Source organism: Lonchura striata, chromosome 1 (genome assembly GCF_050655825.1).
Source record: "Lonchura striata isolate lonStrDom1 chromosome 1, ASM5065582v1, whole genome shotgun sequence".
NCBI lineage: Eukaryota > Metazoa > Chordata > Aves > Passeriformes > Estrildidae > Lonchura > Lonchura striata.
This window is the reverse complement of record NC_140703.1, coordinates 83,478,105-83,504,896: the sequence shown is the minus strand read 5'-3', so window position 1 is coordinate 83,504,896 and position 26,792 is coordinate 83,478,105. Positions and strand designations below refer to the sequence as shown.

The 26,792-nt window shown below is 35.9% G+C and overlaps 1 protein-coding gene across 1 annotated transcript in view; it reads left to right on the top strand.

Moving 5' to 3' along the window:
• The window catches only part of NALF1 (NALCN channel auxiliary factor 1), a 444,524-nt gene extending 418,682 nt beyond the window's left edge, over nt 1-25,842 (top strand). Inside the window, exons 2-3 of the mRNA XM_031504229.3 lie at nt 1,142-1,313; nt 12,705-25,842. Of these exons, the coding sequence (XP_031360089.1) occupies nt 1,142-1,313; nt 12,705-13,000 (468 nt within the window). The 3' untranslated portion in view covers nt 13,001-25,842. The remainder of the gene's footprint in view (nt 1-1,141; nt 1,314-12,704) is intronic.
• The last annotated feature ends 950 nt before the right edge of the window (nt 25,843-26,792 follow it).

Sequence of the window (26,792 nt, the reverse complement as noted above, 5' to 3'; positions counted from 1 at the left end):
TCAAACCAAATTCTCAGCTAGACTGGTCATTTCAGGTGTTGGTTTTGTATCTTCCTCGGCTTAAAAATTTCATCTGTAGTTTTATTTTTTATTACATCATTCCTAGAAAGAATAGAAATTATGAGATGACTATATTGGTTTTCAGTCTATGTTTAATGAAAGGTAGTTACTAGGATTTTCAGATAAATGAAAAATGCAAAAAAGGATTTTTTTTTTTGTTATGTAACAACCTAGGGAGCGAGTATCAGGCAATGAATAAATTATTTGTTTTGGAGTACATTATAAAATGTATAAATAAAATGGGGAACAAGGAAATCTCTCTGTACTTAGTTATGCTATATAGTATAAGCTTAGTTATACTACCTTTGTAGCCTGGTGTCCAACCTAATTTTACATTAAATGTTTCTGTGTCCACAAGAGTTTAATACTAAAGACATACATCATTCTTTGGAAGACAAAAGGTAGTAAAAATTAAAATCAGCACATGTATTTTACTTTTCTGTTTAAATAGTGACAATAATTGCAATAATCACAAGTTCTGCAACCATAGCCATGCAGCATCCAATGACAGCATCTTTAAAGTGTTCCTTTAGTACCCAAATGTAGACATAGGTTTTCACTAATGCTGTGGACTGAGTAAGATTTTATTTTAAGGGAAGCAGCACCATCTATTGCAACCTGATAGCTCAGCTCTAGATGATATAAAGACAGACTTGGCCTGAGCCCAGCTTTCAACTCTTTCTTGCAGGCACTTTTATAAATTTGTCCTTGTCAAGCTTCAAATGAGATTACAATCTCACTTGGTGAGATATGGTGGTACAGGGACAGGGCTGTGTTCCATGCATGCACATGTCCTAATAAAAAGTCACATCTAAGAGACATAACTGTTTACAAAACAAGATAATATAATAGCATAAGCCTAGTCCTGAATAACTGTTGCTTTTAAATTACTTCACTGGATTTTTCATTTCTGAAGTGGGAGGATAGTCAAAAGTTAAGAGCATATTTTACCCAGGTGATATTCTCTCAAAATTTTCTTCCAAAAGCAGCCTTAATGTAGGTGTGCAGTACAGTATGTTCTTCTAATAATGACAGTGCTATTGTCATCCATCTATATTTCTGGTTCTTCTCTTTTTTCCAGACCGTCTACAAAGCCTGGCTCTGTTCCCAGTATTTTGAAGTCACACAGTTTCACTGCAGCAACAGAATTCCTTGCAAGCAATACTGTTTGGAGGTTCAAACGAGGTGTCCCTTTATATTACCAGACAATGATGATGTCATCTATGGAGGACTATCAAGTTTCATCTGTACAGGTATACTACAGAAAAAACAATTTAATTTGTTTTCATAAGTCTAAATGTCATGGATTTAGCTCTAACTCTGAGAGCCTGAAGGCATTCCACATCAGAAAGATTTCTTAGAGGTGCTATGATTTGACCTTGGATCTAGTAATGCATGGTTATGATACAGCCTGCCAGTCATCAGCTTTACAAAACAAAATTTCTAGAAAAAAAAATTATTCTGGTTATTTTTTACACTTCATTATTTCGTGGAGGATTTATTTTACTTCATGTCATGTAATACTCAGAATAAAAGGGTTGCATGTCATGCAATATTCAGAAAAAAAAAAAAAAGAGAAAAGGTGGGTCCAATTTTTAGTATATTCACCTTTGTTTGCCTGCATCTTTATGCCAGATGAATCAAGAATCTGAAGCACAGCATTCAAAATTGTGCAGCAGCTTCTCAAAAAGTGTTTAAGAAAATATCTTTCAATAGTAAAGTCATTTAAGAATCAGTTGTTCACCTGTGAAAAACTTTGTTTGATTTTTATTTGTTTCCAATTGAAACTGGTTACATTTTATGAATATTTTTTAATTTTAGAAAGTATTGTTAATATATATCTCAGGTACCACAGATACATTTTCAGGAATAGATGGAAGTCATCCACACAAAATTTCAGCTTATACCAATTTTATCTTCAGACTTACGGTGCCTAGGCCATCATCTGAGAATCCTGAAGATATTCAGGCAACTTATTCCCAGTAAATTGATAAAAAAGAGTTTCAACACTTAGATCATTTGACACACTCATCCAAATATCAGAAATTAAACTATCTTCACCTCTAAATTAGGGCTCCACTAGAAATCTTGATAGTAAATAAGTTATCTAAGGTAAGTTACTTGAAAGCAGAGTCAATTATAAAAATCCATAAATTCTGTATACCATCTTAGATGCAGGCATAATGATCATGCCAACTCACCTCTAAATTAGGGCTCCACTGGAAATCTTGATAGTAAATAAGTTATCTAGGGTAAGCTACTTAAAAGCAGAGTCAATTACAAAAATCCATAAATGCTATATACCATCTTAGATGCAGGCATAAGGATCGTGCCAAGTCACTTCACCTTATACCCTGTGTTTAGATTTAAGGTGATTCTAGTAGCAAGGAATTTATTGGATTTTAATTTATTGGATTTTTTTCTTGGAAATTAAACTATTGCACACAATCAAGCTATATCCATCCATATGCAAAAGGAAATATAACAAAAAATATGCTTAGTTACAATTTTGAATCATCAATAAGGTGCTTAACACTTCAATGTATTTTTTTAATTAATAGCTTTCCAATATGCATATGCAGTAAGCAAATGAGCATTATTTTCCAGTTTAAAATAGTATAGTAGAAATGAGAGACTTAGGAAAAATTTTATTTACTGCAAGTACACAATCTATATGTACGTTCATGTATATGCATGCATACACACACACATACACAATGGCAAGAAACCAAACCAACAGCAAACAAAATTATCTTGGCATGTATTTCAGAAAATCTGTTAGGAAATACATATCCATCTCTTCATTTTCCTAGTATAATTTATAATCCAAATTCCTTCCTAAAACACACAGAATAGATGATTTTGAAAAGATTGCTGACATCTCTCAGTCTGGGATGAAAAAGAAGCTTTAGGGGAGGATCAAACTCATTTTGTTGCAGGTATTTTTAATGTGGGTATCTACAAATAAACTCTGTGACTAAGTTCTCCCTAGAATCATTGGTGTAGTCAGTAGAGCTGAGAGCCATTTAACTCACCCTGAGTAGGCACCTGCACCTGACAAGAGGACTTGCTGACATTGCTGGCTGTACTCTATTTGCTGTAGCTGCTGGTAGACACCAGGGTCTTACTGCAGACACTTAAAATCTGAGTGACCTTAATCTCATTTCAGATGTCCACTAACAAATATTTGATTAAACTTTTTGTCCTCTCAAGCCCAAACCCAGCAGCAGCAGAGTAGAGCTTGTATCCACAGCCATATGGGAGTCAGTATGCTGACCCTAGAGGGTTGCGTGCAAGGGAAAATATTGAGGACAGGTATGAGGCAGCAATTCAAACTCTGTCTGGAATACAGACCCATTTTCACCCTTATTAAGCAGCAGCTCACTGTAAGAGTGCTTCCTGTCACTAAACAATGAGAAATTAGACTATAATCTGCTGCAGGAATGAAGAATTATACCTCTCTGCAGCATAATGAAAACAGATTTATTTCATTCAAATACAGTGAGCTCAACAGCAGATAAAACACTCTATCCCAGCATAGCTTGTGATAGATAACTTGAAATACTTTTGAAGACAAAAACAGCTGAAAGAAGGTCACCCATGTCTTGAGGGACATCTCCTACTGCACTTTTTTTATGTTTCTGTCTGGCATAAACATGAAATTTCTAGTTATTGATCTGTCTCTTCATGAGAAAAACACGAAAGAGTAAGGTGAAAAGGTATTGTTATTTAATATTTAGATATCAAGTAACAAAAAAAAAGTGTACAAGGGATAGCTGATTTTATTTGGTGTTGACTACAGCCCAGAGCTCGGGACGAACACAAAAACATTACCTGTAATTTCCCAATAGCAGACAGATAGAGGTTAGTGTGGCTCCATACTCCACGCTGGGAGGTTCCCTGGCAGTAGGAGCTGTCACCTCCCCTTTCAATCCTGTCCTATCACAGCAGTAAGTCAGGACACAGAGATCTGCTGGAGATGAGGATGTGGCAGCACTGGTGGACAACAGGGAACACACAAATTAGTTTTTTTTCTTTCAGGCCAGGATTTTTCTGGTGTTAGAGTCTGAAAATAAACCCTGGAGGCTGTAAAATGATATAATAACAAGGGCTTTACCCTTCCTTAGAAGGTTCTCATTATGAGAAAACAGCATAGAACTGGCTATTTTCCCCACTAAATACTTCAGTCATAGTTATATTTGTAATTAAATTTAAAAGAAAATAAATTGTGGTTTATAATATGGATTAATAACAAGTTCTTGGAAATTGATAAAGACTTCCTATAGTAAGTAACAAGTATTCTAACCTGAGAATGTCTAACTTGATCACCTCCAAAGAAAGCCTATAATAGGAAAAGGAGAAAGCATGCTACCCTCATTTTGTATCACCAGAACTTGTCTTTCATAGAAATGCATATGAGGGTGTGGAACAACTGCAGTGCAAAAGAAAGTACTCAAGAGATTAATCAAAACAATCAGAATCACAGTGTGGTTCTGATTATGGAAATATGCAGTTAGGTAGAAAGAATTTAGTGTTCCCTTCTTGCCCACTTTCTTCCAGGACATAGAAGGAAAAAAGCTGATCCTTCTATCAGGTGCTGTGCTGTAACCTGCTGGTTTTCAGATTGATTAAAACTGAGTGATTACTTTCAGTTTAGACCTTTGGAGTTTATATCCATATGACTAAAGTTTCCAGTGGTTTTATCCAATATTCCTTTTTACTGCTCAGCTGTCTAGAACTGCCCATGCAAACCAGAATCTCATCTGAGGGAGATAACGATAGTTTTCAGGTGTACATACACACGCATGTAAAATAACAGTGAATTAGTCCCACGTGAAGTTTCAGGTCAAGGTTTTTAACTGTAACTTCTAAGAAAACAGTGTTCATACCAGCAGGATTGTTTTCTGTTGTAAATGTAGTAATCTCTTCCTTAACTAAATGGGCTACAGTGCCATACTACCCTATGCCAACCATTAATGTACATTTGATCTACAAAATTGCACTAGAGCTAGAGTGAGGAAAAACCCCTTCAGAGGCATTTAGGGTTGACATGACATGGATACTCAGTATCAGCCGCTTCATTGTACAGATCTTCTCATATTCCCAAAACTACTTGTTAATACAGCCTGTTCTGACTTTTTGGAGAAACTGCTGTCCACGTGCCAAGTCTGGACCAGTTTAGAGTCCAGACTTAGGGCTAATTGTGTCCTCGGGGCTTTCTTTGAAATGACCATGACTTATGGTCCCTTTGTGCCCTGCAGCATAACAGGGCCATCACTCAGCCTCAAGTCTCAGACCAGAAATCCCAGCCACATACTCACACTCTTTATCTGTACAATAGATGTCATGGCATTTAATGGAGAAGGAGAGTTCCTCTTCAAAGGAATGGAAGAGAATGTAGTGAGCAGCAATAAGCCAGAGATGTGTTGCATTAACTTCTTCCAAAAGTAGCATGACACTCTTTAATACTTCCTAAGAGCAGTTCCATCAGAATGAGTCTTCTGCCATCAAGAGGAGAATCAAATTTGTCTATTATCTTGTGTTAAACAGACTTCTGACACTTTTGAATCAGAAGGAGAGAGTAAATGGACAGAAGAGGTAAGTAGACAGGTGACTCAGGTGCTTTAAATCACTAATGTCTTTCAGTTCATATTAATTTAGACCCCTAATTTTATTTTTCTGATTAACATCTGAGTTTTTTGGAACACAGTGTGAATCAATTTTTTGGCAAACAACAGTAACATATGTTTATGTGATCCATGCAATGTAACACTTCCATGGAAACTCCACCTCCTTTAGAGTAAAGAATTTACTGGAAATAATACTGTCAGCCATGCTTCATAGCACACAATAATGTTTCTAGAGACATAGTAAGAATTATTACCGAGAATTCTCATCAATCTGTAGAAGTTTGATGACTAGCAAAGCTCAGGAAAAGTATTAGGAGAAATTCTGTAAACTGCAGCTTCCTCTCATGGGGCAGATGTGTGACTGGGTTTCACCAACAGGTTTAGCTATAGTGTGTCTCTTTCAAAACAGATGCCCGGATTTCAGTGCAATTTGAAAAGCAATATCCTTGAGAAAATTTTATATATAAGAAGGAATACAATCTATTTTGTAGAACAATTCAAGAAGAGAAAATCCCTCTGAATTCAATCTGCTTTATGTTGTTCTTGGCAAATTCATAAAACCCATATATTTGATCCAAATTCTTCCTCTAAAAATATCTTATAATAATGTGTCATTTGCCTCTTGTCTGCACCTCTTAATAGGCCCTAAAATATCCAAATGTTAAGATAACGCAAATCTCTTTTATGTTTGATAAGAATGTTTTAAATCATTACAAGCCATAGACCTGCTTACAGGGAAAATTTGACATGGTTTTTGCAGCAAAATCTGTCAACTAAATATCTCATGTGTTTGAGTCTAGTGTTGTTCTAGTCTTGAGTATTGGGACTTTCTCATGAATGAGGTCCCATATCATAACAGGTTTATTAGCTGTAAATATTCTTCTCCTATAATAATGACCCAGACAATTTGCTTATTGATATCCTTAAACTTTATATGGTGACACAGTACTTAGATATGTATAATCCTTTCCCATCGTATCACAGTAGTACATACTTTTGGTCAAAGATTCTACATATAGAAGCAAAATTGGAGAGAGACTGGAGAAAAACAAATGCTTTCTGGAAGCAAGTTTTCATGTTTCTCAAAAGTGTAGAGGTAAAAATCTTCATTGTATAGTTTTGAGAGTCAGCTATTTACTCATCTGTCTGACTTGCAGCAGCTCAGTTTTAGAGGGGTAACACTGATTTACACCAGCAGCAGGAAATTAACCCTATGCATAATTTAGGAATTTATAATAAGAAATATATAATGAAGAAACATTATGAATTCTTATTGGATGTGGGCACATACACATAAGAAAATGTTCATGGGATGACTATCTGAAATAATAACCAACATATAGTGATAAAAATATCTTAAAAGACAACACAGATCTCCAACCCAGATTTCCTTCAACAATTGGAATTGAGTAATAGAAGTTAGTCTTTTCAAAAGAACTGAGTCTTATTCAGCAGTTTAAGAATAATCTGTTTGAATAAAGAATAATTTATTTATCTTCAATACTCTTCTACATATAATTTTGTTTCTTTTTTTTTATGTGAAAGGTATAAAATACATGTCTAATCGTCATGATGTGTCACAGACACAGCAATTTAGAAATTGAGAAGACCATCTGGCTAAGATCAAAAAGTTCTGGCTTCCAGATCAGTTGTACAAAAGCAGTGAAATCTAGTCAAATAATATCTAATGTGTTCTCTTGACTTCCGTAGCTGGAAAATGTTAATACTGAAATCTCAGAAATAGTTCCTCATAAACAGAAATGCCATGCAGAGTGCTGGCATTCACTGATACAATGATGTCAATGCTGGATGGATCACTCTTGGCAGACACTATTTACTTTGGGCTTCACAATAAAATAGAGTATTCAAAACTTCTGGTATACTACATCCACTTATCTTGTTTCAAGGTCTTTTCTTCAATCACAAGAAACTTCATACACCTCTGAAAAATAATCAGAAATCTATGTGAAAAATGAACACAGGTTAGGGTTCTACAGAAAGCAAAAGAGGAAAAAGCATAACATATCATAAGATCTGTTTTGTTTCTGTGGCTTCCCAAATACTTATCCAGCAATGACAACACATATATCAACCAGACCAGTTTCCCATAATGCAGAATATTATGGCTCCATAACTCTTTTTCTACAAATAAATCAAGAAGCCAAGTCAGACCAACTGCTGCAGATTCAGATTCAGCCACAAGTGTCACACATCCTGACAGTGCTGAGAAGAGTCATAGGAATGCAACCACTGCTTTTACAGGCTTCTTCTTGCAACTACTCAGGCAGAAACCGCAGCAGTCTCTGAGTTAGATGGTGTTCTAGCTGATCAGCAGACCATGCATGCATCAACAGTCTTTGTGATTTCAATTTTTGTGTAAGAACTGTTTTTGGCTTTGCTACTTGTCCCCCAAGGCACATTCTATAAAGTGAATATGATATTCATGCTGTCACTCCTTTTTCTTTCAGTCTGATTCAGCTGAGCAGGCCATACAGGATTTCTCATTTCATGTCTCCATTAACAATCTCAGTGGAACCATTAGCCTTAATACTTGCATCAGCATTAGTAACACACGGTCCCTACAGTTGTAACTTCTGTGCTGATCACCAAAATATTATCTTCATGTTTAAAAAACCTATCTGATTACAAAAAAAAGAGAGAGCTTTTGCATGACCTTTGTGAGTTATACTGTATCTGTCTGGAGAATGGTTTGAAATTGAAAAGTTTCTTAGCAATTTTGAGATCTTTGATTATAATAAAGGTCCTAGTACTTCCATATGGACTAAGATTTCCGTTGATGAAATATGACTGAGTGCTGGGAAAAGTTGGGAAATGGAGACACAGAATTGAGAATTTTAAGTGAAAAGCAATGTACATGTCAAGCCAGTAACAGATGACTGGTCAGCCTCAGAAATACAATTACCAAACATCCAATTAATATAAAATAATGTTTTCTACAAACTGAACTATAAAGACAAGAGAGGAAGGGGGAAGACTTCATAGGTTGGTGGGTACAAATATTTTTTTTATTTCTTACACCCATTTATTTAATATTTAAACAAAAATACCAGTCAAACAAAAGGGAGAGAAGCAAATGCACAGGCAGTAGAAGCAAAGACAGGTAACCTTGGTAAATCATAGAGATGAAATCAGGTTATGTAGGGATGGGTCAAAGAAAGTCAAGAAGAAGCTGGAACTGAACTTGTAAAGGCATGCAAAGAATAAAAAAATGGGCTTTTATACATATATTAACAAGGAAAGGAAGGCCAAAGAAGGTGTATCTCTATAAACAATGTTGGAAAACTGATAACAATGGATGAGGAGGAAGCTGAGGTACTCAACAGTTTTGCCTCAATCTTTAATGGCAACCTCTCTTCCTATATCTTTTAACTGGACAGACAGCAGGATGTGGACTGGAGCTAAAGCCCCTCCCACTGTAAGTAAAGATCAGGTTCACAATCTCCTGAAGAACATGAATGTACACAAGTCTATGAGACCCAGTGAGTTACATCCCCAGATATCCAAGGGACTTGGCTGATGTAGTTGCCAAGCCACGCTCTATGATATTTGAAAAGTCATGGCAATCAAGTTAAGTCCCAGGTGACTGGAAATAGGACAGCATTGAACCCACCCTTTAAAAGGTTAAGAGTTGATAGGTCAAGGAAGAGGCTGGGAGCTACAAACCTGTCAGACTCACCTCTGTGGCTGGGAAGATCACGGAACACATCCTGTGCTAGAAGCTATGCTAAGGCACATGGAGAATAGGGACATGGTTTGAGACAGTCAACATGGCTTCAACAAGGGCCAGCCCTGCCTGTCAAACCAAGTGGTCTTCTACAATGAAGTGTTATTTAATATCTTTCTCAATAAAGAGATCAAGTTCCCCCTTAGTAAATTTGCAGATGATACCAAGATAAGTGGAGTGGTTGACATATATGAAGGATGGGATCCAGAAGGACCTAGGCAAGCTGAAGAAGTGGGCCCATGGGAATCCCATGAGGTTTAACAAGACCAAGTACAAGGTGCTTGGATCAAGGCAACCCACGATGTAAAAACTGGCTGGGAATGAACAGATGAAGAGCAGCCCTGCCCAGAAGGACTTAGGGGTTCTGGCGGATGAGAGGCTGGACATGATCCAGCAATGTGTACTCACAGCCCAGAAAGTCAAACGTGCATCAAAAGCAGCATGGCCAGCAGGGCAAAGGAAGTGACACTGCCCTGCTACTTTGCTCTAATGAGATCTCACCTAGAATACTGCATCCAGCTCTGGGGTCCTCAGCACAGAAAAGACATCAACCTCTTGGAACAAGTCCAGAGGAGGGGCACCAAGATGATCAAAGGAATGGAACACTTTTCCTGTGAGGAAAGACTAAGAGAAATGTGATTTTTCACCCTGGAAAAGAAAAGGCTTTGGGTGCCCTAATTGTGGCTTTCCAGTATTTGAAATGAGACTGCAAGAAAGGTGGAGAAAGACTTTTTTAAAATACTGAATGATGATAGGACAAGGGGAATTGTTTCAAACTGAAAGAGCAGGTTTAGATTAGATATTAGGAAGGAATTTTTAGGAAGAAATTCTTTACTGTGAGGGTGGTGAGGAACTGGAACAGGTTACCCAGCAAAGCCATGGACTCCATATCCCTGGAAGTGTTCAAGGCCAAGTTGGATGTGGCTTTGAGCAACCTGGTCTAGGGGAAGATATCCCTGCACAGAGCAGGGAGGTTGAAACTAGATGATTTTTAAGGTCCTATCCAACCCAAGCCATTCTATGATTCTATGACTATTTTGATAAAAGAACAAACTGTTTTTTTCTCCTTTATTTTCCAAGGAGATGTAGCCAGCTTACCTGGATTTCTAGATAAATCACACATTTGTAAACCTCTGACTTAATAGATGGACTAATTAGATACAAGGGACAAAAGCTTATATTTATGGCTACAAACAAGTATGTGGTGAAGAACATGTGTTCAATACAAAGGTCTTACTGAATTCATCTTAATCTTCTACACTATCATATTAATAGTGGCTCTGTAGTTAATTGTTTATTTAATATGTAACTGCAAATTCAAAACTTAAATTCAATTGCTGAATTGAAATAAAGAAGAAATGTGATTTTACATTAAGGAAAAAGTTCAATTCATCTTTGAATGTAGAGTCATTAATTTATTATAATTCAGTAAGTGCATATGAACTATTTAAATACCTTTTGATTGCCCACTTATATACATAACTTTGATTTCAAAGAACGTCTGGGTTTTCCAATAACAAGAAATGCAGAAAATATGGTTTAAAAAGTAAAGAAGCCTCAGTGGGATCAAAGCATTAACCGTTCTCTGTCTCTCTTCAATCACTACTAATCGTTTGAGATGCTGCAGTTCACAGAACAAATCATAATTCCCTGCTCTGGGAAGCATTGCCTGTATGTTGCAAAGTTTAAAAACAAGTCTCAGAAAATAAGACTGTTTTATTACACCTTCAGTGAATAATTGCCCAGAAGGTCCAAAACACAGTAAATTTTTTTAAATAAAAATGTGATTCTTTCAGCTATGATCCAGAGTGAGAAGAAATAATTTTCAATCTTTGGAGTGCTGCATTAAGTTTCTGACTGCAAAAGTGGAAAAATTGGTCAGGCTTAGCATAGGATAAACTCTGAATTTGCAGAACATGAAACAAATTGCTTTCATTGCTGTATCTTTAAAAATTTGGTTAAATCCAGAAAAAAAATAGAACTTTGTTTGGGCTCAGATACAGCATAGCAGAAAATTGTGTCAGCTATGTAAAAATCTGTCAACCTGGGCATCTTAACATACCTAACACATTTTTAATTTATGGAAGTAGGAACCAAAGCATTCAGGTTTATCATGTCATAAGGTGTACTGCTTTTCTTTACAGATTATTCACAAAGTGCAAGAAATCTGATGCCCAGACCTCAGAATGTTACACCTAAATTGCTGTTCCAAAGTAATATTGTTATTGTGATATTTTGGAGAAAATGTAATCCTTGTTCCAAAAAATAAAGCTGCTTTCAAAATACACTATCCTAATATTTCATCACAGATATTTTTTTTTCCTAGAAAAACCTAGTTTTACCACAGAGTATATTATTTACTGCAGAATTTAATCTAAGATCAGTTTAAAAGGAGAAAAGGTGTTTGTCCATTATGTTAGCTATTCATGCGTTTGAACACTAGTTAAATAGCCAGATTCACTTATTTTAAGTTACCAGAGGAAAAGGTATGTGGGAAGCAAACAGAACACTCTGGTTATGTTAATCTTCTATATAGTAATGCAGAGAACACTGACAATTTCCAAAAAGATACAGTTCCTCTTAGTGTTCAAAAAGTCATAATCAGATCATTTGAACTCAGTAAAGTTCAAAGGTAAAAAATGGCATGTCTGTATAATCACAAACATCAAGAAATCAAATAATTGTGTGGCAAGGACAGATTGTTTTCACCTCTGGGATGTGTTGAAGGCAATATCCAGCTGGAAGAACTCAGATGAGGTAGGATAAACAAACAGCTTCTGAACAGCTCTGTTTGGAATCTGTTCCTGTGATGCAGTTTAATTTACATAGGTTTGAAAATCAAAATAGCCAATATCATCAGTACATCATTATTTGTTATTTAATGCCTGTCTTTATGTGCTCACATACTTAAAGAAGAATTTCGAGGTCCAAACTTTGTGGAAACATCCTGGTTGATTAGTTCTTACTTCATCAATGGTTGTTTCTTCCCAAAAAGGAAGAACATCCTTATCATTCAAATATCAATTGCTTTTTAATGTTGCTTCTTTACACAATCATGCTCAGTGTCATACTTCTGCTGAATGATCTTTTGACGCTGCTTCCTGTTCAACATCTCTAGTTAGACAGAATGACAGAACTTCTGAGGGCCTCAGTCTCACCCAAAGATATGGATTCAGCTGCTTAGACCAAATGTCAACTGTTGCTTCAAGCTACTATTTCTGCCAATCCTTGTGCCTGGTATTTATTTTTCTTTTGTGTTTACCCTACAGGGCTCTATGAAAACTATCCAACCAATGCAGAACCAGAATGCTGTGATGTCAGATGGGGACTATTATCAGATCATCAACCCAAAGGGACTATAAAAACAAGCGGCTCAACAATGTGTCACAGGACATCGCTCACAGTTTCATCAGCATCAAGACTGTGTAACAGCAGACTTAAACTGTGTGTTCTTGTATTAATTCTCTTACATACAGTACTTACAGTCTCAGCAGCACAGAACTCAACAGGACTGGGCTTTGGAAGCATAACAACTTTGGAAGATAATTCAACCAATGAAGAATAAAAGAAAGGATTCATCTTACATGACAGAAACACAACAGGCCCAAATTACTACAGTCAAAAATAGCAAGGACTGAGTGCTTTACCCTCAGAGCTCTTCTTGAATGACCTTTTGGGTAAAATGAAAAGAATGGGCCTCTACCCAAACAACAAGGACACACAAATACAGCTTTTTATTGACTAAAAGGCTGTTTGGTGACTTAACTTTCTCACACCATTTTATACACTGTGTTTTAATGTTTGGAGTTTCTTTTTTTTGTTTGTTTGGTTTTTTGCACTTGTTAATACAGGATTTTATTTTTGGGACAGTTTCTCAAAGCTAAATTAAGTCTTTTCTCTGTCGATATATTTCTAGTCATTGTGTGTGTTCATCTGATAGTTCTGTCTTTTATGTCCTGTCAGTTTCTATTAGAGGAATGACTGCTATGGTTTCATGACATAGCAAAAAAAAAAAAAAAAAAAAATAGAAAAAAAAAAAGGAAAAAAACAGGAAAAAAAGAAAAAAAAAACAGAAAAAAAAACCCAGAAAAGCCCACAAAAAACCCAATGAAAACCCACAAAAATAACAACAAAACAAAATTTAACCAAAAAAGAGAAAATAATAAGAAAAAGTAAAGAAAAAATATAAAGCAACCACAAGAAGAACCCCAAACAAACCTTACTGTCCTCTTATCCATGGGAACCATTCATCTCCTTTCCCTTTCCCATCTACCGTCACAGACAACACACATTTGCTTTTGTCTGTGTAATCACAATGAATGGGTACACAATTCCAGTGTGCCTCTGCCACTGTTGCACAAAACAGTTGACTGAGCAAACCCAAAAGGAGCATGAAGGGGGTTCCTTTTAGCTGAACAAACAAGTGCTCTCCTTACAAGGTGGGATCGGACAGTTAAAAAGTATGAAGAAATATATAACAAACTGTTGCTCTAATACCCGTTTTGAAGAAGTCCAGTCCTTTCTCACTGGTCAGTTGAACAGGAGCAGCCTTTTCTAGATATGTTAAGTAAAACCAGTTATGCTCAGCAAGTTGAATAGTTGGGAAGCCTTCATATTGGAGGTGAAGGATTGACATTCATTGTGAATCATATTTTGAGTTCTCCTGCTGTCACACAACCAGCAGCTTTCCTTAAAAAATGGGAGCCAAGAACTTCCAAAATTCAACTATTTTTTTGCAACTGAATTACACTAGAAGTCTTTTAACATCTACAATACAAATTATCTCCTTGGTTTGATTCCATTGTTTTTCTATTACCTACATATTGTTGAAAGTAACTAGTTTATTAAGAATGCACAAGAATGTGTTAGCACAGATAAAGAAACTATTTTTTTTTTAATATATAGGACAACCGTTTTCATAAATGTGCAATAAAAACAGTAAATATATACTAGGATATGAGTAGTCAAGAGAAAAGATTGTAATATGCTGGTTTTTCATTGTTTGGGGTGTTTTTGAATTTGTTTACTTTTATTTTTTGTGGGAACATTTCACCTGCTGAGTGTATGAGAATTTGCTTTTTAAAAAGGCTTTTTAGAGTTTACAGTAGAATCAATGGAAGGAAAAGTTAATAAGGGCTGTTTTTAAAAACTTTACATTCCTTCCTATTCTCTAACTACACTTGGGAAGTGCACTTTAGAGATGTTTGCTGTGTAGCTGGGAAATGAAGGAAAACTATAGAAAATGTTCTCTTAGAAAATAAAATATAGTTACCTACTTTCTAGCTATGAAATACCCCTTGATAAATATTAATGTTGTAAGAACATTTAATCACTGGTGCATAATGCGTTTTTGTATACAATTTACGGTCTGTTAAATTCTGGAGAAAAACAAAAAGAAGATAACCATGCTGCTTAAGCGGTTCAAGATGCAAATGTTAAGCTGCGAAGCTCAAATATTTTGCAAGAGTATTTGTTTTGATAGTGTTTTGCTACAACCTGGACTGAGGAGCCTAAAATGATCTGTGCAAATACGACAACAAAAAGCACCAGCTAATGCAAAATTCTTCAGCACTGGTTTGTTTCAATAATTCCTCCCTTCCCTTCCTTGCACATGCTATATTTTGTTCAATAAAACATGGTGCTTTTTTATTTATTTTCTTTTCTTTTAGAGGCACATGTATTAATTACAGTGAATTGATGCAAAATTGGGGGAAAATGTAGAAATGCAAAAGAAAAAGCCTTAACTAATGGTAGAATGTAGACTTTTGAAGGATAGAAATGTTACTGAAAAGTGATGGAGCAATAACTGGGCAGTGCTCTGGTACTGTACAACAGCTGACAAGTCACACTACTGAGAAAGCTCTTACTAGGTGAGCTCTTGTTCAACTGACCTCTTAATTCTAGTAAGTGTATATGGTCAGTAAACAGTTTGTTATAACCTTTATCTACCTCTGCTGTGCAAAGGCCATCCAACATCAATTTTTGTGATGTTCCTCATGGTTTTTTGTTCACACCATTACTCACTGTCATCTATTTTTACACAGTACCAATACAGTACCTAGTCTGATTCATCTTGATTAAATCGGCATCTGAAGAAAAGTTTTTATTATTTCTCTTTTGCTTCATGGTGAATTAATGTAGAGATCTATCTTTAAGGTATTTTATTTCTTCTTTTTTGCTCTTCTTCATTATTCATCCCTCATTTTTCTATAAAAATGTTTTCAAGTGGTGTCAGTGAAAAATTACTCCTCCACTGCTTGGCTACACTCAGTCATGTGTCATACAATATGAGAGAGACAGGAGGAAAAGCAGTGACAACAACATCACATACATAATGTAGCCTAATTAAACTTGGGGAAGATGAAGCAGAAAACAATTATAGACTTTCAATTCCAAATACAAGATGTAATAAATTCATCCCCCTCTCCCTACCCGGAGTTAGTGCCTGCAGTTCAATGGTCTGTGAATTTTCTCTGTCATCTTTTTGAGGTCTGTTTCTTTAATTTCTGAAACCAAGAGTCACATCGCAGTGGAATACTGCTGGGGTATCTGTTGCCATTTTCACCCTAGCAGTGTGGTAAGCAGCTTCTCTTGGTGGCACCTGGGACATCAGGAGTAGACAAAGACTCTTCTATGAAGTTAAGCAACATGTAATCATGTATGATGCAGAATTCCATCCCATCCATTCTTCATTCGTAATAGTTTTCCTGGCACAAACTTAAGCATGCTTGATATTGTGCACATATTACTTTTTTTCAGAATAAATTTGCATCTTGCCACTGCTGTAACTGCCATCTTGTTCCATTTCTCCTTGTACTGTATGCCTAATACATACATGATAAAGAGCTGGCTTAACAAAGAAGTAACACTAAACTCTTTCTGCAAATGACTGATGAGAAGAAAAAGAAAAAAATATTTATTTTATGATCATATGGAAGAAATTAATTTCCCATGTCTTTTATCGTCTTATTTTCTACAATAGAGAAAATGCAGATTTTGTGCAATATGTTAATACTGCTAAGCCAAATGTCATATAACATAACCAGAGCTATATGTTATTCCTTATTGCACTTGCATTTAGTAATACAGTATATTGTTGCTTTTCTTTCATTAAAGAGACAGTATCTTTTTTCTTTTTTCTTTTTTTTTTTTTAATATAGCAGGTGAAGGCTATCCTTCTGTCCACCATAATTTAAAGACAAAAAACCAACAAAATGTTGGGATTAAGTTTTAGTTCTATAAATTACGAAACCAAGCCATCAGCTGCCAAAGACTCTGTGGAACAATAGTTACAAACAAAACAAAGATATTTCTTCTTGAGAGATAAAAACAATTTTATTCTGCATGCTTAAAGAAGAAAGAATAAAAGAATGAGAGGTGTATTTCAAACAGCAGAAATAGCAGGTGTCATCTGGTACACATTGTGACTCTCATCTTATATAGTTATACTCTTCTATTAAAGAGTGAGGGACAAAGAATTGTCTTCTGCTCTCTCTGCATTTATGATAATGAATGTCCTTTTTGCAAGCTTTGCCTCTCTGCACAGAAGACACCTGCCTACCATGAGAGCTGAAGATAGTTCATGCACACAAATTTACACAGTGAAACCTGTCTTGAGGGATTATTCAAAGCACAAGCAAAACTAATTTGTGGAGTAGACCTAGTTTTTAGGAAAATTCAAGATATATGTGAAGAGTCACCTAAACAAGGAGTCTGTGAAGGTGCCTGGTCCTTACTTCAGCTTTCACAATATGTCCCATCAGTGGCACAGCCCCATGATAAGCCCTGTCCAGGCAGGCTTCCAGCTGGGCTCAGAGTCATGCTGACTACAGTGAGCCTTGGTACAGGTAAAGGCATGCACCCACAAAAAAACCATGGTAGCACATACGTCTCAATTTGCTATCCCACAATCTTTACTCAGGAATTGCTCATGGGCATAGGGCATAAATAGAAGATCTCTGGGTTCAGCCCTAGCCAAGTCTTGACAAGAAATTGGCAAAAGCATATTAATGGCGAATGGTCCTTTTTTTTTATTATTGTCTACTCATATTAGTTTGGTGAAGGAGTGGTTTCAAAATTTAGCTATAAGCACGGAGGACAAACTACCAGAAACTTTGTCATTGTGGAGAAGAAATTAAATAGTTTTGTGAGGTAAAAAGAGACTGTCATCTTTCAGCAGCTGTCAGCAGTCTTTTAGAAAAGCTTGGGAAAATAATATGTCTAGTTCAGAGTATGATAATTCTCATTACAGCTAGATGATTTTGTGAGAAATAGGACTGGAGAACAAACTATCTCAACTGAGGGATATAATTTGCCAATATTTCCTACAGCAACCGTGAGACATTACATTACTGAACACCTCTAGGTGTCCAATACTTAACAGCATTTTTTCAAATGGTAACAAGCTTGATGTCTCCCTGGAGGGAAAAGGAGGGAGAGAGAACTACTGTCGTTCTGGAGAAACAAAAAAAATAAGAAAAAAAGGCTTAGCCAACTTAGAAAATCCATCCAAGAAACAGCTATAATTCTTCAAAACACAATTGAGATTAACAAAAAAAAAAAAAAGAAAAAAAAAGAAAAAAAAAGAAAAAAATATGCATATGTAGGCATAGAACTATATAAAAATAGACCTATTTCAAAAAAGAGAGACAAAAGTATATGTTCTCTACAATTATTAAAAATACAGCATACTGTAGAACAAAAATTCCAAAGGATAAGACCTATAAAAGATTGAGCAAAATTGCTGTATTTATATTCCTTACTATGGAGTGTGAAATTCCAGGTAGAATTTCAGCTATAGAAATAGATTTTATAATAAAAAAATTAAATAATTTGGGTAAAAGGGACATGTTTAGTTATTCTTTCCACATACTGTCTCCTATGAGTTTAGTTATTTTTTTGAACTTCTCCTTGAAATCGTTTTGTTACACAGGAAGATCCCAGCACAGACCTCATCCCAGCAATTCCACTGGCTGTTGGTGACACAGGACGTCTCAGTCATGGGCCCTAAAGGACAGTCTGCACTCAAAGTGCTGCCTCTGCTGCAGCATTTCAGTCCAAACTCTAGGCTTTCCCTCTCTCCTCACACTGTGATCATCTCTTGGATGCACATGAAGTGACTCAGTTTCCTCTTCTGAGGGGCATGTGGTTACACCTTCTGCATGGCCTCCTTACCTCTCCAGCCTCAGTCACAGAGTCATTTCACAAGTCAGAGGAAACACTACTGTGATTTAGATGCTGTATGTCCAGAGGACATCCCAAACAGCTGAAATAGGATAAACATAATAAGCATGCTTTGGAGCAACCCCTCTGAGCAAGCCAGCTGCAGACCCTTTTGCTATTTTCACACTGAGATCTATCTCAGCAGAAGGGATTTATCAACCAGTCTTTGTCAAATCTCTCTGCAACAGTTAAGACACTCCTCCCAGCTGCCCCTGTGCATGATTTTGCCAGGACTTATTGTCCCTGGTAGGACAAGATAAAAGAAGATGTGGTGTCCCATGCCAGAAGGACAGATGGATGAAGATTAGAATGCCAGCTGGGACAACTGTAACAAAGACATAGAAACCTTTCCATGGATTCTTTAGCAGTGAAGGAAATTGAAGACAGAAGAAGGGATAAATCAGTCAGCAGGGGGTTTTATTTTCATAGATCACTACAAGTATTTGAATGTATTTTTAGTCACGACAACACTAAGCATTGCAGCACCAAAATTTTATGTGTCTTATAAGTGGCAGATATATAACTCTGAATTAAGGTGGATAAAGCATAATACACAGTAGGAACTGGTGATACAAACCAAGAACCTCCTGAGGAAGGTACTACCTAAGCCAGTGTTCTTCATAGAATGGGATAGCCCTGTTTTACTCCTGCTTTCTTGGGCTCATTCTCAGAGCATCCAGGAAGTTCCTACATCTACCTGGAATTCACATTTCGGAAAGTTTTTTTACTAGACAGGCTACTCCACCAGCTTTTTTGTATGAAATGCAGTGTAGGATGAAGTGGCAACATGATACCATCTAGAATGCAGTGAATGAGTTTTCTGTGACTGCCAATCAGTCCTTCTCTAATCAGCAGACTACTATTATTGAATGAGACAAAGAAATTAATTTTGTTTCTTTTCTAGTGTTTCTCCAGTGGACACAAATAAATGAACTAATAATTGGTCTAGTACAAATGTACAAATTCTGGTTACTACACACGTATAGGAGAGAGATGCTCTTTTCCTCCTCTGAGGAATGTTGACAGAATATCTGGTAGCATTATGTAATTTTGACAGCCTTCATTATAATTTCCACAGGGAATTCAAGTGTGCTCAGTTCTCCTTGTTTCATTTGATGATGAAGGGCACCTAGCACTTTACAAGACCAAGTTCCAATGTGGCAGTGGCACTTAACTATCGTAAGCTACTATTCAGTTTTCTAGGCAAACTCTGCAAAAAGGCAGAGCAGCTACATAAGTTGGAAGATATCATACCTGTAATAAATAAGAAAAATAGTCACTAGTTATTGATAGTTTTGTAGAAAAACAGTAAAAACAAGGGCAAAAAAAAAAAAAAAGAATTGTCTTTCTCCTTCTGTCCCTCCACATTTCCCTTTCTCTGACAGTGTCACCAGTCTGAACTAGGACATAATTTTGCCTTGGTAGCCCTCTGAAAAATTAAATACATTTGGTAAGAGGTAAAATTCTCCTATTTCACATTTCCTATACACGTAGAATAAGAAACAGAACAAAATAATGAAAAATCACAAAACAAATAATAATTTTTTTTTTCATCCACAGAGAGATGTTCTCACATCATTTCCTATTCACCATTAGTCCATAGGTTCACTGAATTCAATGGGACTCATGCTTTTTATTTAGATGGAACTAGTATTAATGCCATGGATCAAAATCTGCCAGTTTCAGAGCAAGTCCTCTCACAGACTTCAGGGAGGATTTGAAAAGCCCAAGGTCCCTTTGAGCACAGATAAACTCACATGGATAAGATAAATAAACATGTGATCAGCTGAAAGATTGAAATGTTCCCAAGGTTTGTCCAAGGGTTTGGTCAAATTAGCTGCAGCTCTATGCAAAAGTCATGTTGAGCCAAAGCTTTGAGCTTTGATTTGATAGACCTTTCTTTTTCTGAACTCTAACAAGTTTCATTCAGGGTTTGAATATGCAAAAACTTACACAGGATTATAAATACAAGGAGAAAGACTGAAAAAAAATTATAATATTTTCACTCCCATGGGTGAAAATAAAATTTAAAAATTCTGATATTTTTTTTTTCATTAACCCTTAATGACAATTTATTTATATAGCTCTTCAGAAGCTGCTTGGTTTCACTTGTTTCCCTTTGTTTTGTCCAAAAACAGATTTTTGGCCTTTTAAAGATTCAGATTGAACTATGCAGCTACAAATTATATGTTTCTGTTAAAAGATTTGCAATTAAAATTATTCTACTCTTCTGTTCCTTCCAAATTGTATGACAGAAAACTCATGTTAAAAATAGATGTATTTAACTGTGTTTAATCTTGTTTCTTTTTTCTTTTCTTTGTTATTTGTTTTTATTTTCTTTCTTCAGAGTTAAGGACTGGATTTTATTTGAAATGGGCTAAACTGGCATCAGTGTTTTTTAACAATATGGAATGTCCTATGATTCTTAGCATTGAAAAGAGGGCTATGTGGTCCTGTCAGAAAAAAAAAAAAAAAAAAAAAAGAAAAAAAGCTGTAAATTGTAATAATATATTAAATATTGTATTATTATAGCAACTTTAGTTAAGCAACTACTATCTTTAATTTTTTACAGAGAACTTTGATGAAATAATTTATTACAATGACTCACAGAAAAAACTTGTTTTCAAAATGACAGGAAAAACTGTTGAACATTGTGAAAAAAAGACTAACAATAATGCTCTACTAAGAATAAATTTAAAGATGCAAACAGTGAGTCTGACTTTTTGGGTCAGGGTTTTGTGACTTAAATCCAAGGTGTTGGGGGGAACAATAACTTTAAATAATGCTTTAATTTAAACAAATTTCTTTTCAAAACAAGAAGAAAATAGATAAAAAAGCCCAAACACTTATGTTCTGGCCTGGACTGCAGTTACCTATTTCATAAATTGCCATAGATAAAACTATAATGATTGAGGTAATTTCCGTACATACAACTGGTTTTCCAGACTGTGCTGTATAACACAGCAATAGTACTTTACAGCTGTCTAGCTTAGATCCCTTACAAAGGGGATACAATTAGAAGAAATGAAAAATAATGTCCACAAAAGAGCATTTAATTTTTAGAAGATGTACGTCAAATTTCAATGGCGCAACATCTACAAAAATACACGTTCATTTACTACTTATGGGATATCAATGAGTGTGTGAATTGGTGGTAGGTACATGCTCATCTGGTTGCACAAGGATCAGTTCTTCTCAAAAAGGATTGGCAACCAAACCACAGTTCAAAGAGGTGAGTGCAGAGATGTTTACAAGTCCGATTTCAAATGTTTTAGGAACTATTTTGGATAACTAAATGAAACAACCCGTCTGCATAAATCAATGCTGACCCTCCTGATAACCTGAATAAAAATTCAATTAATCCAATTTAAGGTACTGCAGCAAATCAAAGATGAAAATACAAAGTCATTTGTAGCAATCTGATCTGTAAATATGGTGAGGAAATAAAACAGAAGTCTCACAGTTTCCTCACAGATGTGTAATCTAAGATTGCTACTCACACCTTCACAGCCACCTACTTTTTGTCCTACCCACCTGTACACACAGGTAGGTACCTACAGTGGGTGAAGTCCTCTACAACTGTTCTGCTTCAACATATAGAGTACAAACATGTCTGTACTACAAACTCCTGCATGTCATAATGTCTGTGTTGAAACCAGATTTCCTTGTGATGAATAGCATCCAATGTGAAGGAGATCAATTTCTCTGATTCAGTAGCTTAAAATCTGAGGTCCAGCAATGCCAGTATTTCATTAGGCTTCCAAGATGGAGATATGAAGACCACATATTGTTTCAAACCTATGGTCAAGGTCCCCTCTACTGCAAGGGTATTGAGGTTTCATTTTATATGTGCAACATCATCAGGCATAAAGTGAATGCCTGACGAGTGTGATTCCTATTTTCATAATGGGGCACAGAATGAAATATTTTTTTCTGGCTGGCCATTTTCACATGAGGACGAGAAAAAGGAAACAGAGCATGTGTAAACCAAAGTAAAACTCATTAAGCATTTGATATATGTAATGTTATTTCAAGAACCTGGTTGGTTTTTTGGGGTTTTTTTTCTTTATATTTTCCATATTTTTTAGCTTATGGTGGGATTGCTCCACTTTTCTTAGTAAAACTTCACAAGATTACATTAGTCTATGCACTATACTGAAAGTAATACATAATGTTCTTCAAAAGTAAATGTATTCACCAGACCAAGCAAGCAAAGATTTTTTGCAAGCCTTCACTCCTACCACTTAGCTTATCCAGTCCTCTTCCATGCCCAGTTGTTTACTATGGCCTTCTGCTTAATGATCCTGACATGAGCAGGGATAGCTTACTCTAGACCAAGTTTCTCAGAGTTCTGTCCACCCTGGACTTGAACACTTCCACAGATGGAATATCCATAACTTCTTCGGGCAACCTGTTCCCATGCCTTACCACCCTCATAATAAAAATAATCTTTCTTTGGTCCAATATATACCTACCCTTTTTCAGTTTAAAACTATTCCCCTTGTGGTGTGAAATCTCTTACCTCAAGCATATTTGACCACTCAGCTTGGTATCAGCCACAAACTTGCTGAGGATGCACTGAACCCCACTGCATCTAAATAGATTACAGGCCCCAGAGGGACAACACATGACACTTCTTTCCACTTGGGCATTTGTTTACTGACCATAAGACTTTGGACATGGCCATCCAGCTAACTCATCCATTCAACAGCTCATCCACCAAACACGTATCTCTCCAATGTAGCATCAAGGATGCTGTGTGGGACCATTCCAAAGGCCTTACAGAAGTTCAGGTAGATGGGATTTGTAACTCTTGTGTTGTCCACTGATGCAGACACTCCATCACAAAACGTTGCTAGATTAATAAGGCATGATCTGTATTGGTTAAGCCACGTTGGCTGTCTCAAATCATCTCCCTGTCTTCCACATGCCTTGAAATAACTTCCAAGAGGATGAGTGCCATCATTTTACCAGGTGCAAAAGGGATAATGATTGCTTAGTGGTTCACAGGGTCCTTCTTTTTTACCCTGCTTAAAATTGGGTATGCTCTTTCCCTTTTTCCAGGCACTGGGACTTTGCCTGATGCCCATGACTTTTCAAATTTCATGGACAGTGGCAACTACCTCAGTTAATTCCCTCAGGACCCTAGGAGGCATCTGTTTGTGTCAGGTTCCTCAAGTACTTCTGAATCTGATCTTAACTTACAATGGGTAGGACTTTGTATCCCTTGTCCTTGCCTTGAGTTTCAATGACTTGAGAGATTTACACTCTTAGAAATCTGTAGTTTTCCAGAAACAGAAAACATCTCTTCTTATCAAGTGAATAGACTACTCCACCTTATTTTAATCTGACAGTGATTTAACAAAGGTTATGAGGAATTATTTTTCCCCAAACACAATTAAAACAGAGAAATATGGAAAATTAAGCATTATACTTTACTTATGCTTTTCTTCAGTTACTTCACAGAAGCTTTGGCTTCCTCAAAATATTTTAGGAAGCTACCAGGAGAAAAGCTTGAATGAAAGAAAGCTTGAATTAAGAAGAGCATAAAGGTAGCAGAAATAGCTAAAACTGCATGTACAGATGAATGTATTACAGGTATATCTAGTCAGAAACTAGGAGAGCTAGTAGGCATAGGTACACAGTCCTGTATGAAATTTAATAACATAGAGTATGTAACAATAAAAACAAATAAATGTGGAAACCTGTGTCTAGCACTCTAACAAGTGAGAATCTAAAAGTTAAGAACAAAATTAAAAGTGACAGCCAAATTTTTCAAACAAACTACAAGTTGGGTCAAGAATTTAGAATTTTTTGTTATATAAAAATGATTTCTAATTTTGAGGGGTATGTAATTTCAGGATTGTGTTCAAGGGGTTTTTCCACCATTTTAAGGACAACCTCTTTTACTATTGAAACAAATTTTTCAGGCTACTCTGGAAATTTTTTTTCTTAAGGTGACCAGTCCTATTGTCCTTGATAATATGTTGCTCTGAGATTATGCTCCCATAATTTTTTTCTTAAAAAAAGAGCTGCTTATTAACTTTTAAAATATCTTTCCCACATGAATGTATTAACCCTTTTTTCTGAGGAGGCAAAAATTTCATATTTGGAAAAAAAGAAAATGAACAACCTATTATAGGATTCAGCAAATCTATTGCAATGGTATAATAACTGTTTATCCAACAGTGAAGTATCTCAATAAACTTACTTTAAATGATCCAAATTATATGGCATAAGACATACACATTTCTAGTCAATATTAATTTTATTATGCCTACTGTTATATCCAGTATCAGCTCCAAATCAAATATATCTTTTATCTCTATCACTCGATATATGGTAGGAATATGGTGTATTCCTACTTTGTCAAAATAATATGTAATTACACATTTACTTTAAGGTGTCTCATGATTGTAACAACATTGTAAAAGTTCAGGTCTTCCACACCGAGCTATAAAAATCAGCCTTTAAAAAAAAAAAAAAGTGAATTAAGAACTGAATCCAAACCCCAAACGTTTTGAAATATCAAAGGATACATGGAAACCATGTCAAAATCAGTTTAGACTCATGTGAATTACAAAACTTGGCGGTTTAGGTAAATGGATGGAAACTGGGACTGTGGTTGTTTTGGTACTGAGTCAACCATACAGCTCAAACCCTCTAGGTCCTAAATCCAGTTGCACAGTTATTCCCACTCTATTTCATGGAACACCGTAGGCTCAAAGGGACTGACTGTGACTTATTACTGCCTGCAACAAGTAATTCTCTAAGTTTTAGCCCTCACCATACCAGTATGTGGTTCTTGGCTTCATTAATATGGTGAATTTCTACACACAGATGTACACAATATTTTGGTTACCCAAGGGACTGGTTTGTGCAGCAGGAAGAATCCTACTACAGTCAAGAAGTACTTCCAGAGCTGCTCTGTGGAGGCTTTCAAGATTGTATTAGATCCATGGGGTTTGGGGTGAGTTTTTTTCTGTACCATTATTACATGAGGTGCCATGGATGTTGATATTGTACTTTCCAGTAGAACATAATTTTGGGAAAAAAGTACCCACAGGAAACCAGTTATGATTTTTTCATCTTTAGCCAGAGCACTAAGTTCAGCAATAACACCAATCTATCCTGCCTTTGAACTTGTACAGTATTTTATTAAAGCAAAGATGGATATGAAACAAATGTTCCATACGGTCTGAAAAGTCTCTTTCTTTCTAATGCTTAGTATTTAAGAACTTGAAATTTAATTTCTCTGCCATGTACTGTATTGTATGAAATTGATTCAAAGACCTAGAGCTAAACAACCTCTACTCTTGTTTTCTGGAAATCAAAATCCCCATTTAGGTGTTCACATTCTGTCTCCTTTATAATTCAATCCTTATTTCACTTCTTAAGAGATGCCCCTGAAGTATCAGATTTTAAAGCAGAGTAATAAATTTCTAGTCTAAGTAGAATGCATTAATGTATCCATTATAAGTACAATGAATTAAATAAACAAATAAATATAATACAAATTCCGGCTTGCACTGCCTGGCTGACACCTACTATCATCTCTGGGACAGATAAACATGATCTGTAGAATATGATGAAAAAAGAATGTTCTTCATTTATTATAAACATACCCAGAAAACTGTTTGAGTTGTCAGAAGAAATGCAAACATCCCCCATTCTCCAATATTTGTAAAAATTCCATATTTTTGCAATAATTTATCCCCCAGGATTTTGACACTGTATTCAACACTGAAGGGAAAATATATGTAAGAATATTAAATGTAATTTCTCTCTTTATGTGAGGTATCCTTTCTCCAATGCCCAAGGATATAATTGAAATGAAGATGACACTAAACAATATTTCTGATATTGGGAGTGGTAGTGGTGGTGAGCTAATTCCTTTCTATTTCTCATCTTATTTTCTCTTGCCCTGCTTGTATAATAGCACACTCTCATACTTTTTTTCCACAAAGCAATTTAAATGCAGCACATGTGATGGTGGTTTAATTTCTTTCTGTGGCTGAGATCTGCTTCCTTCCTGCAAGTGCCTTTTCAGGCTGGTAGGCACAGTCCCATTTCCCTTCATCTTCTTTTGCCACCATGTATGACATATTTCCACTTTCAATTTTTCTCCAGAAAAG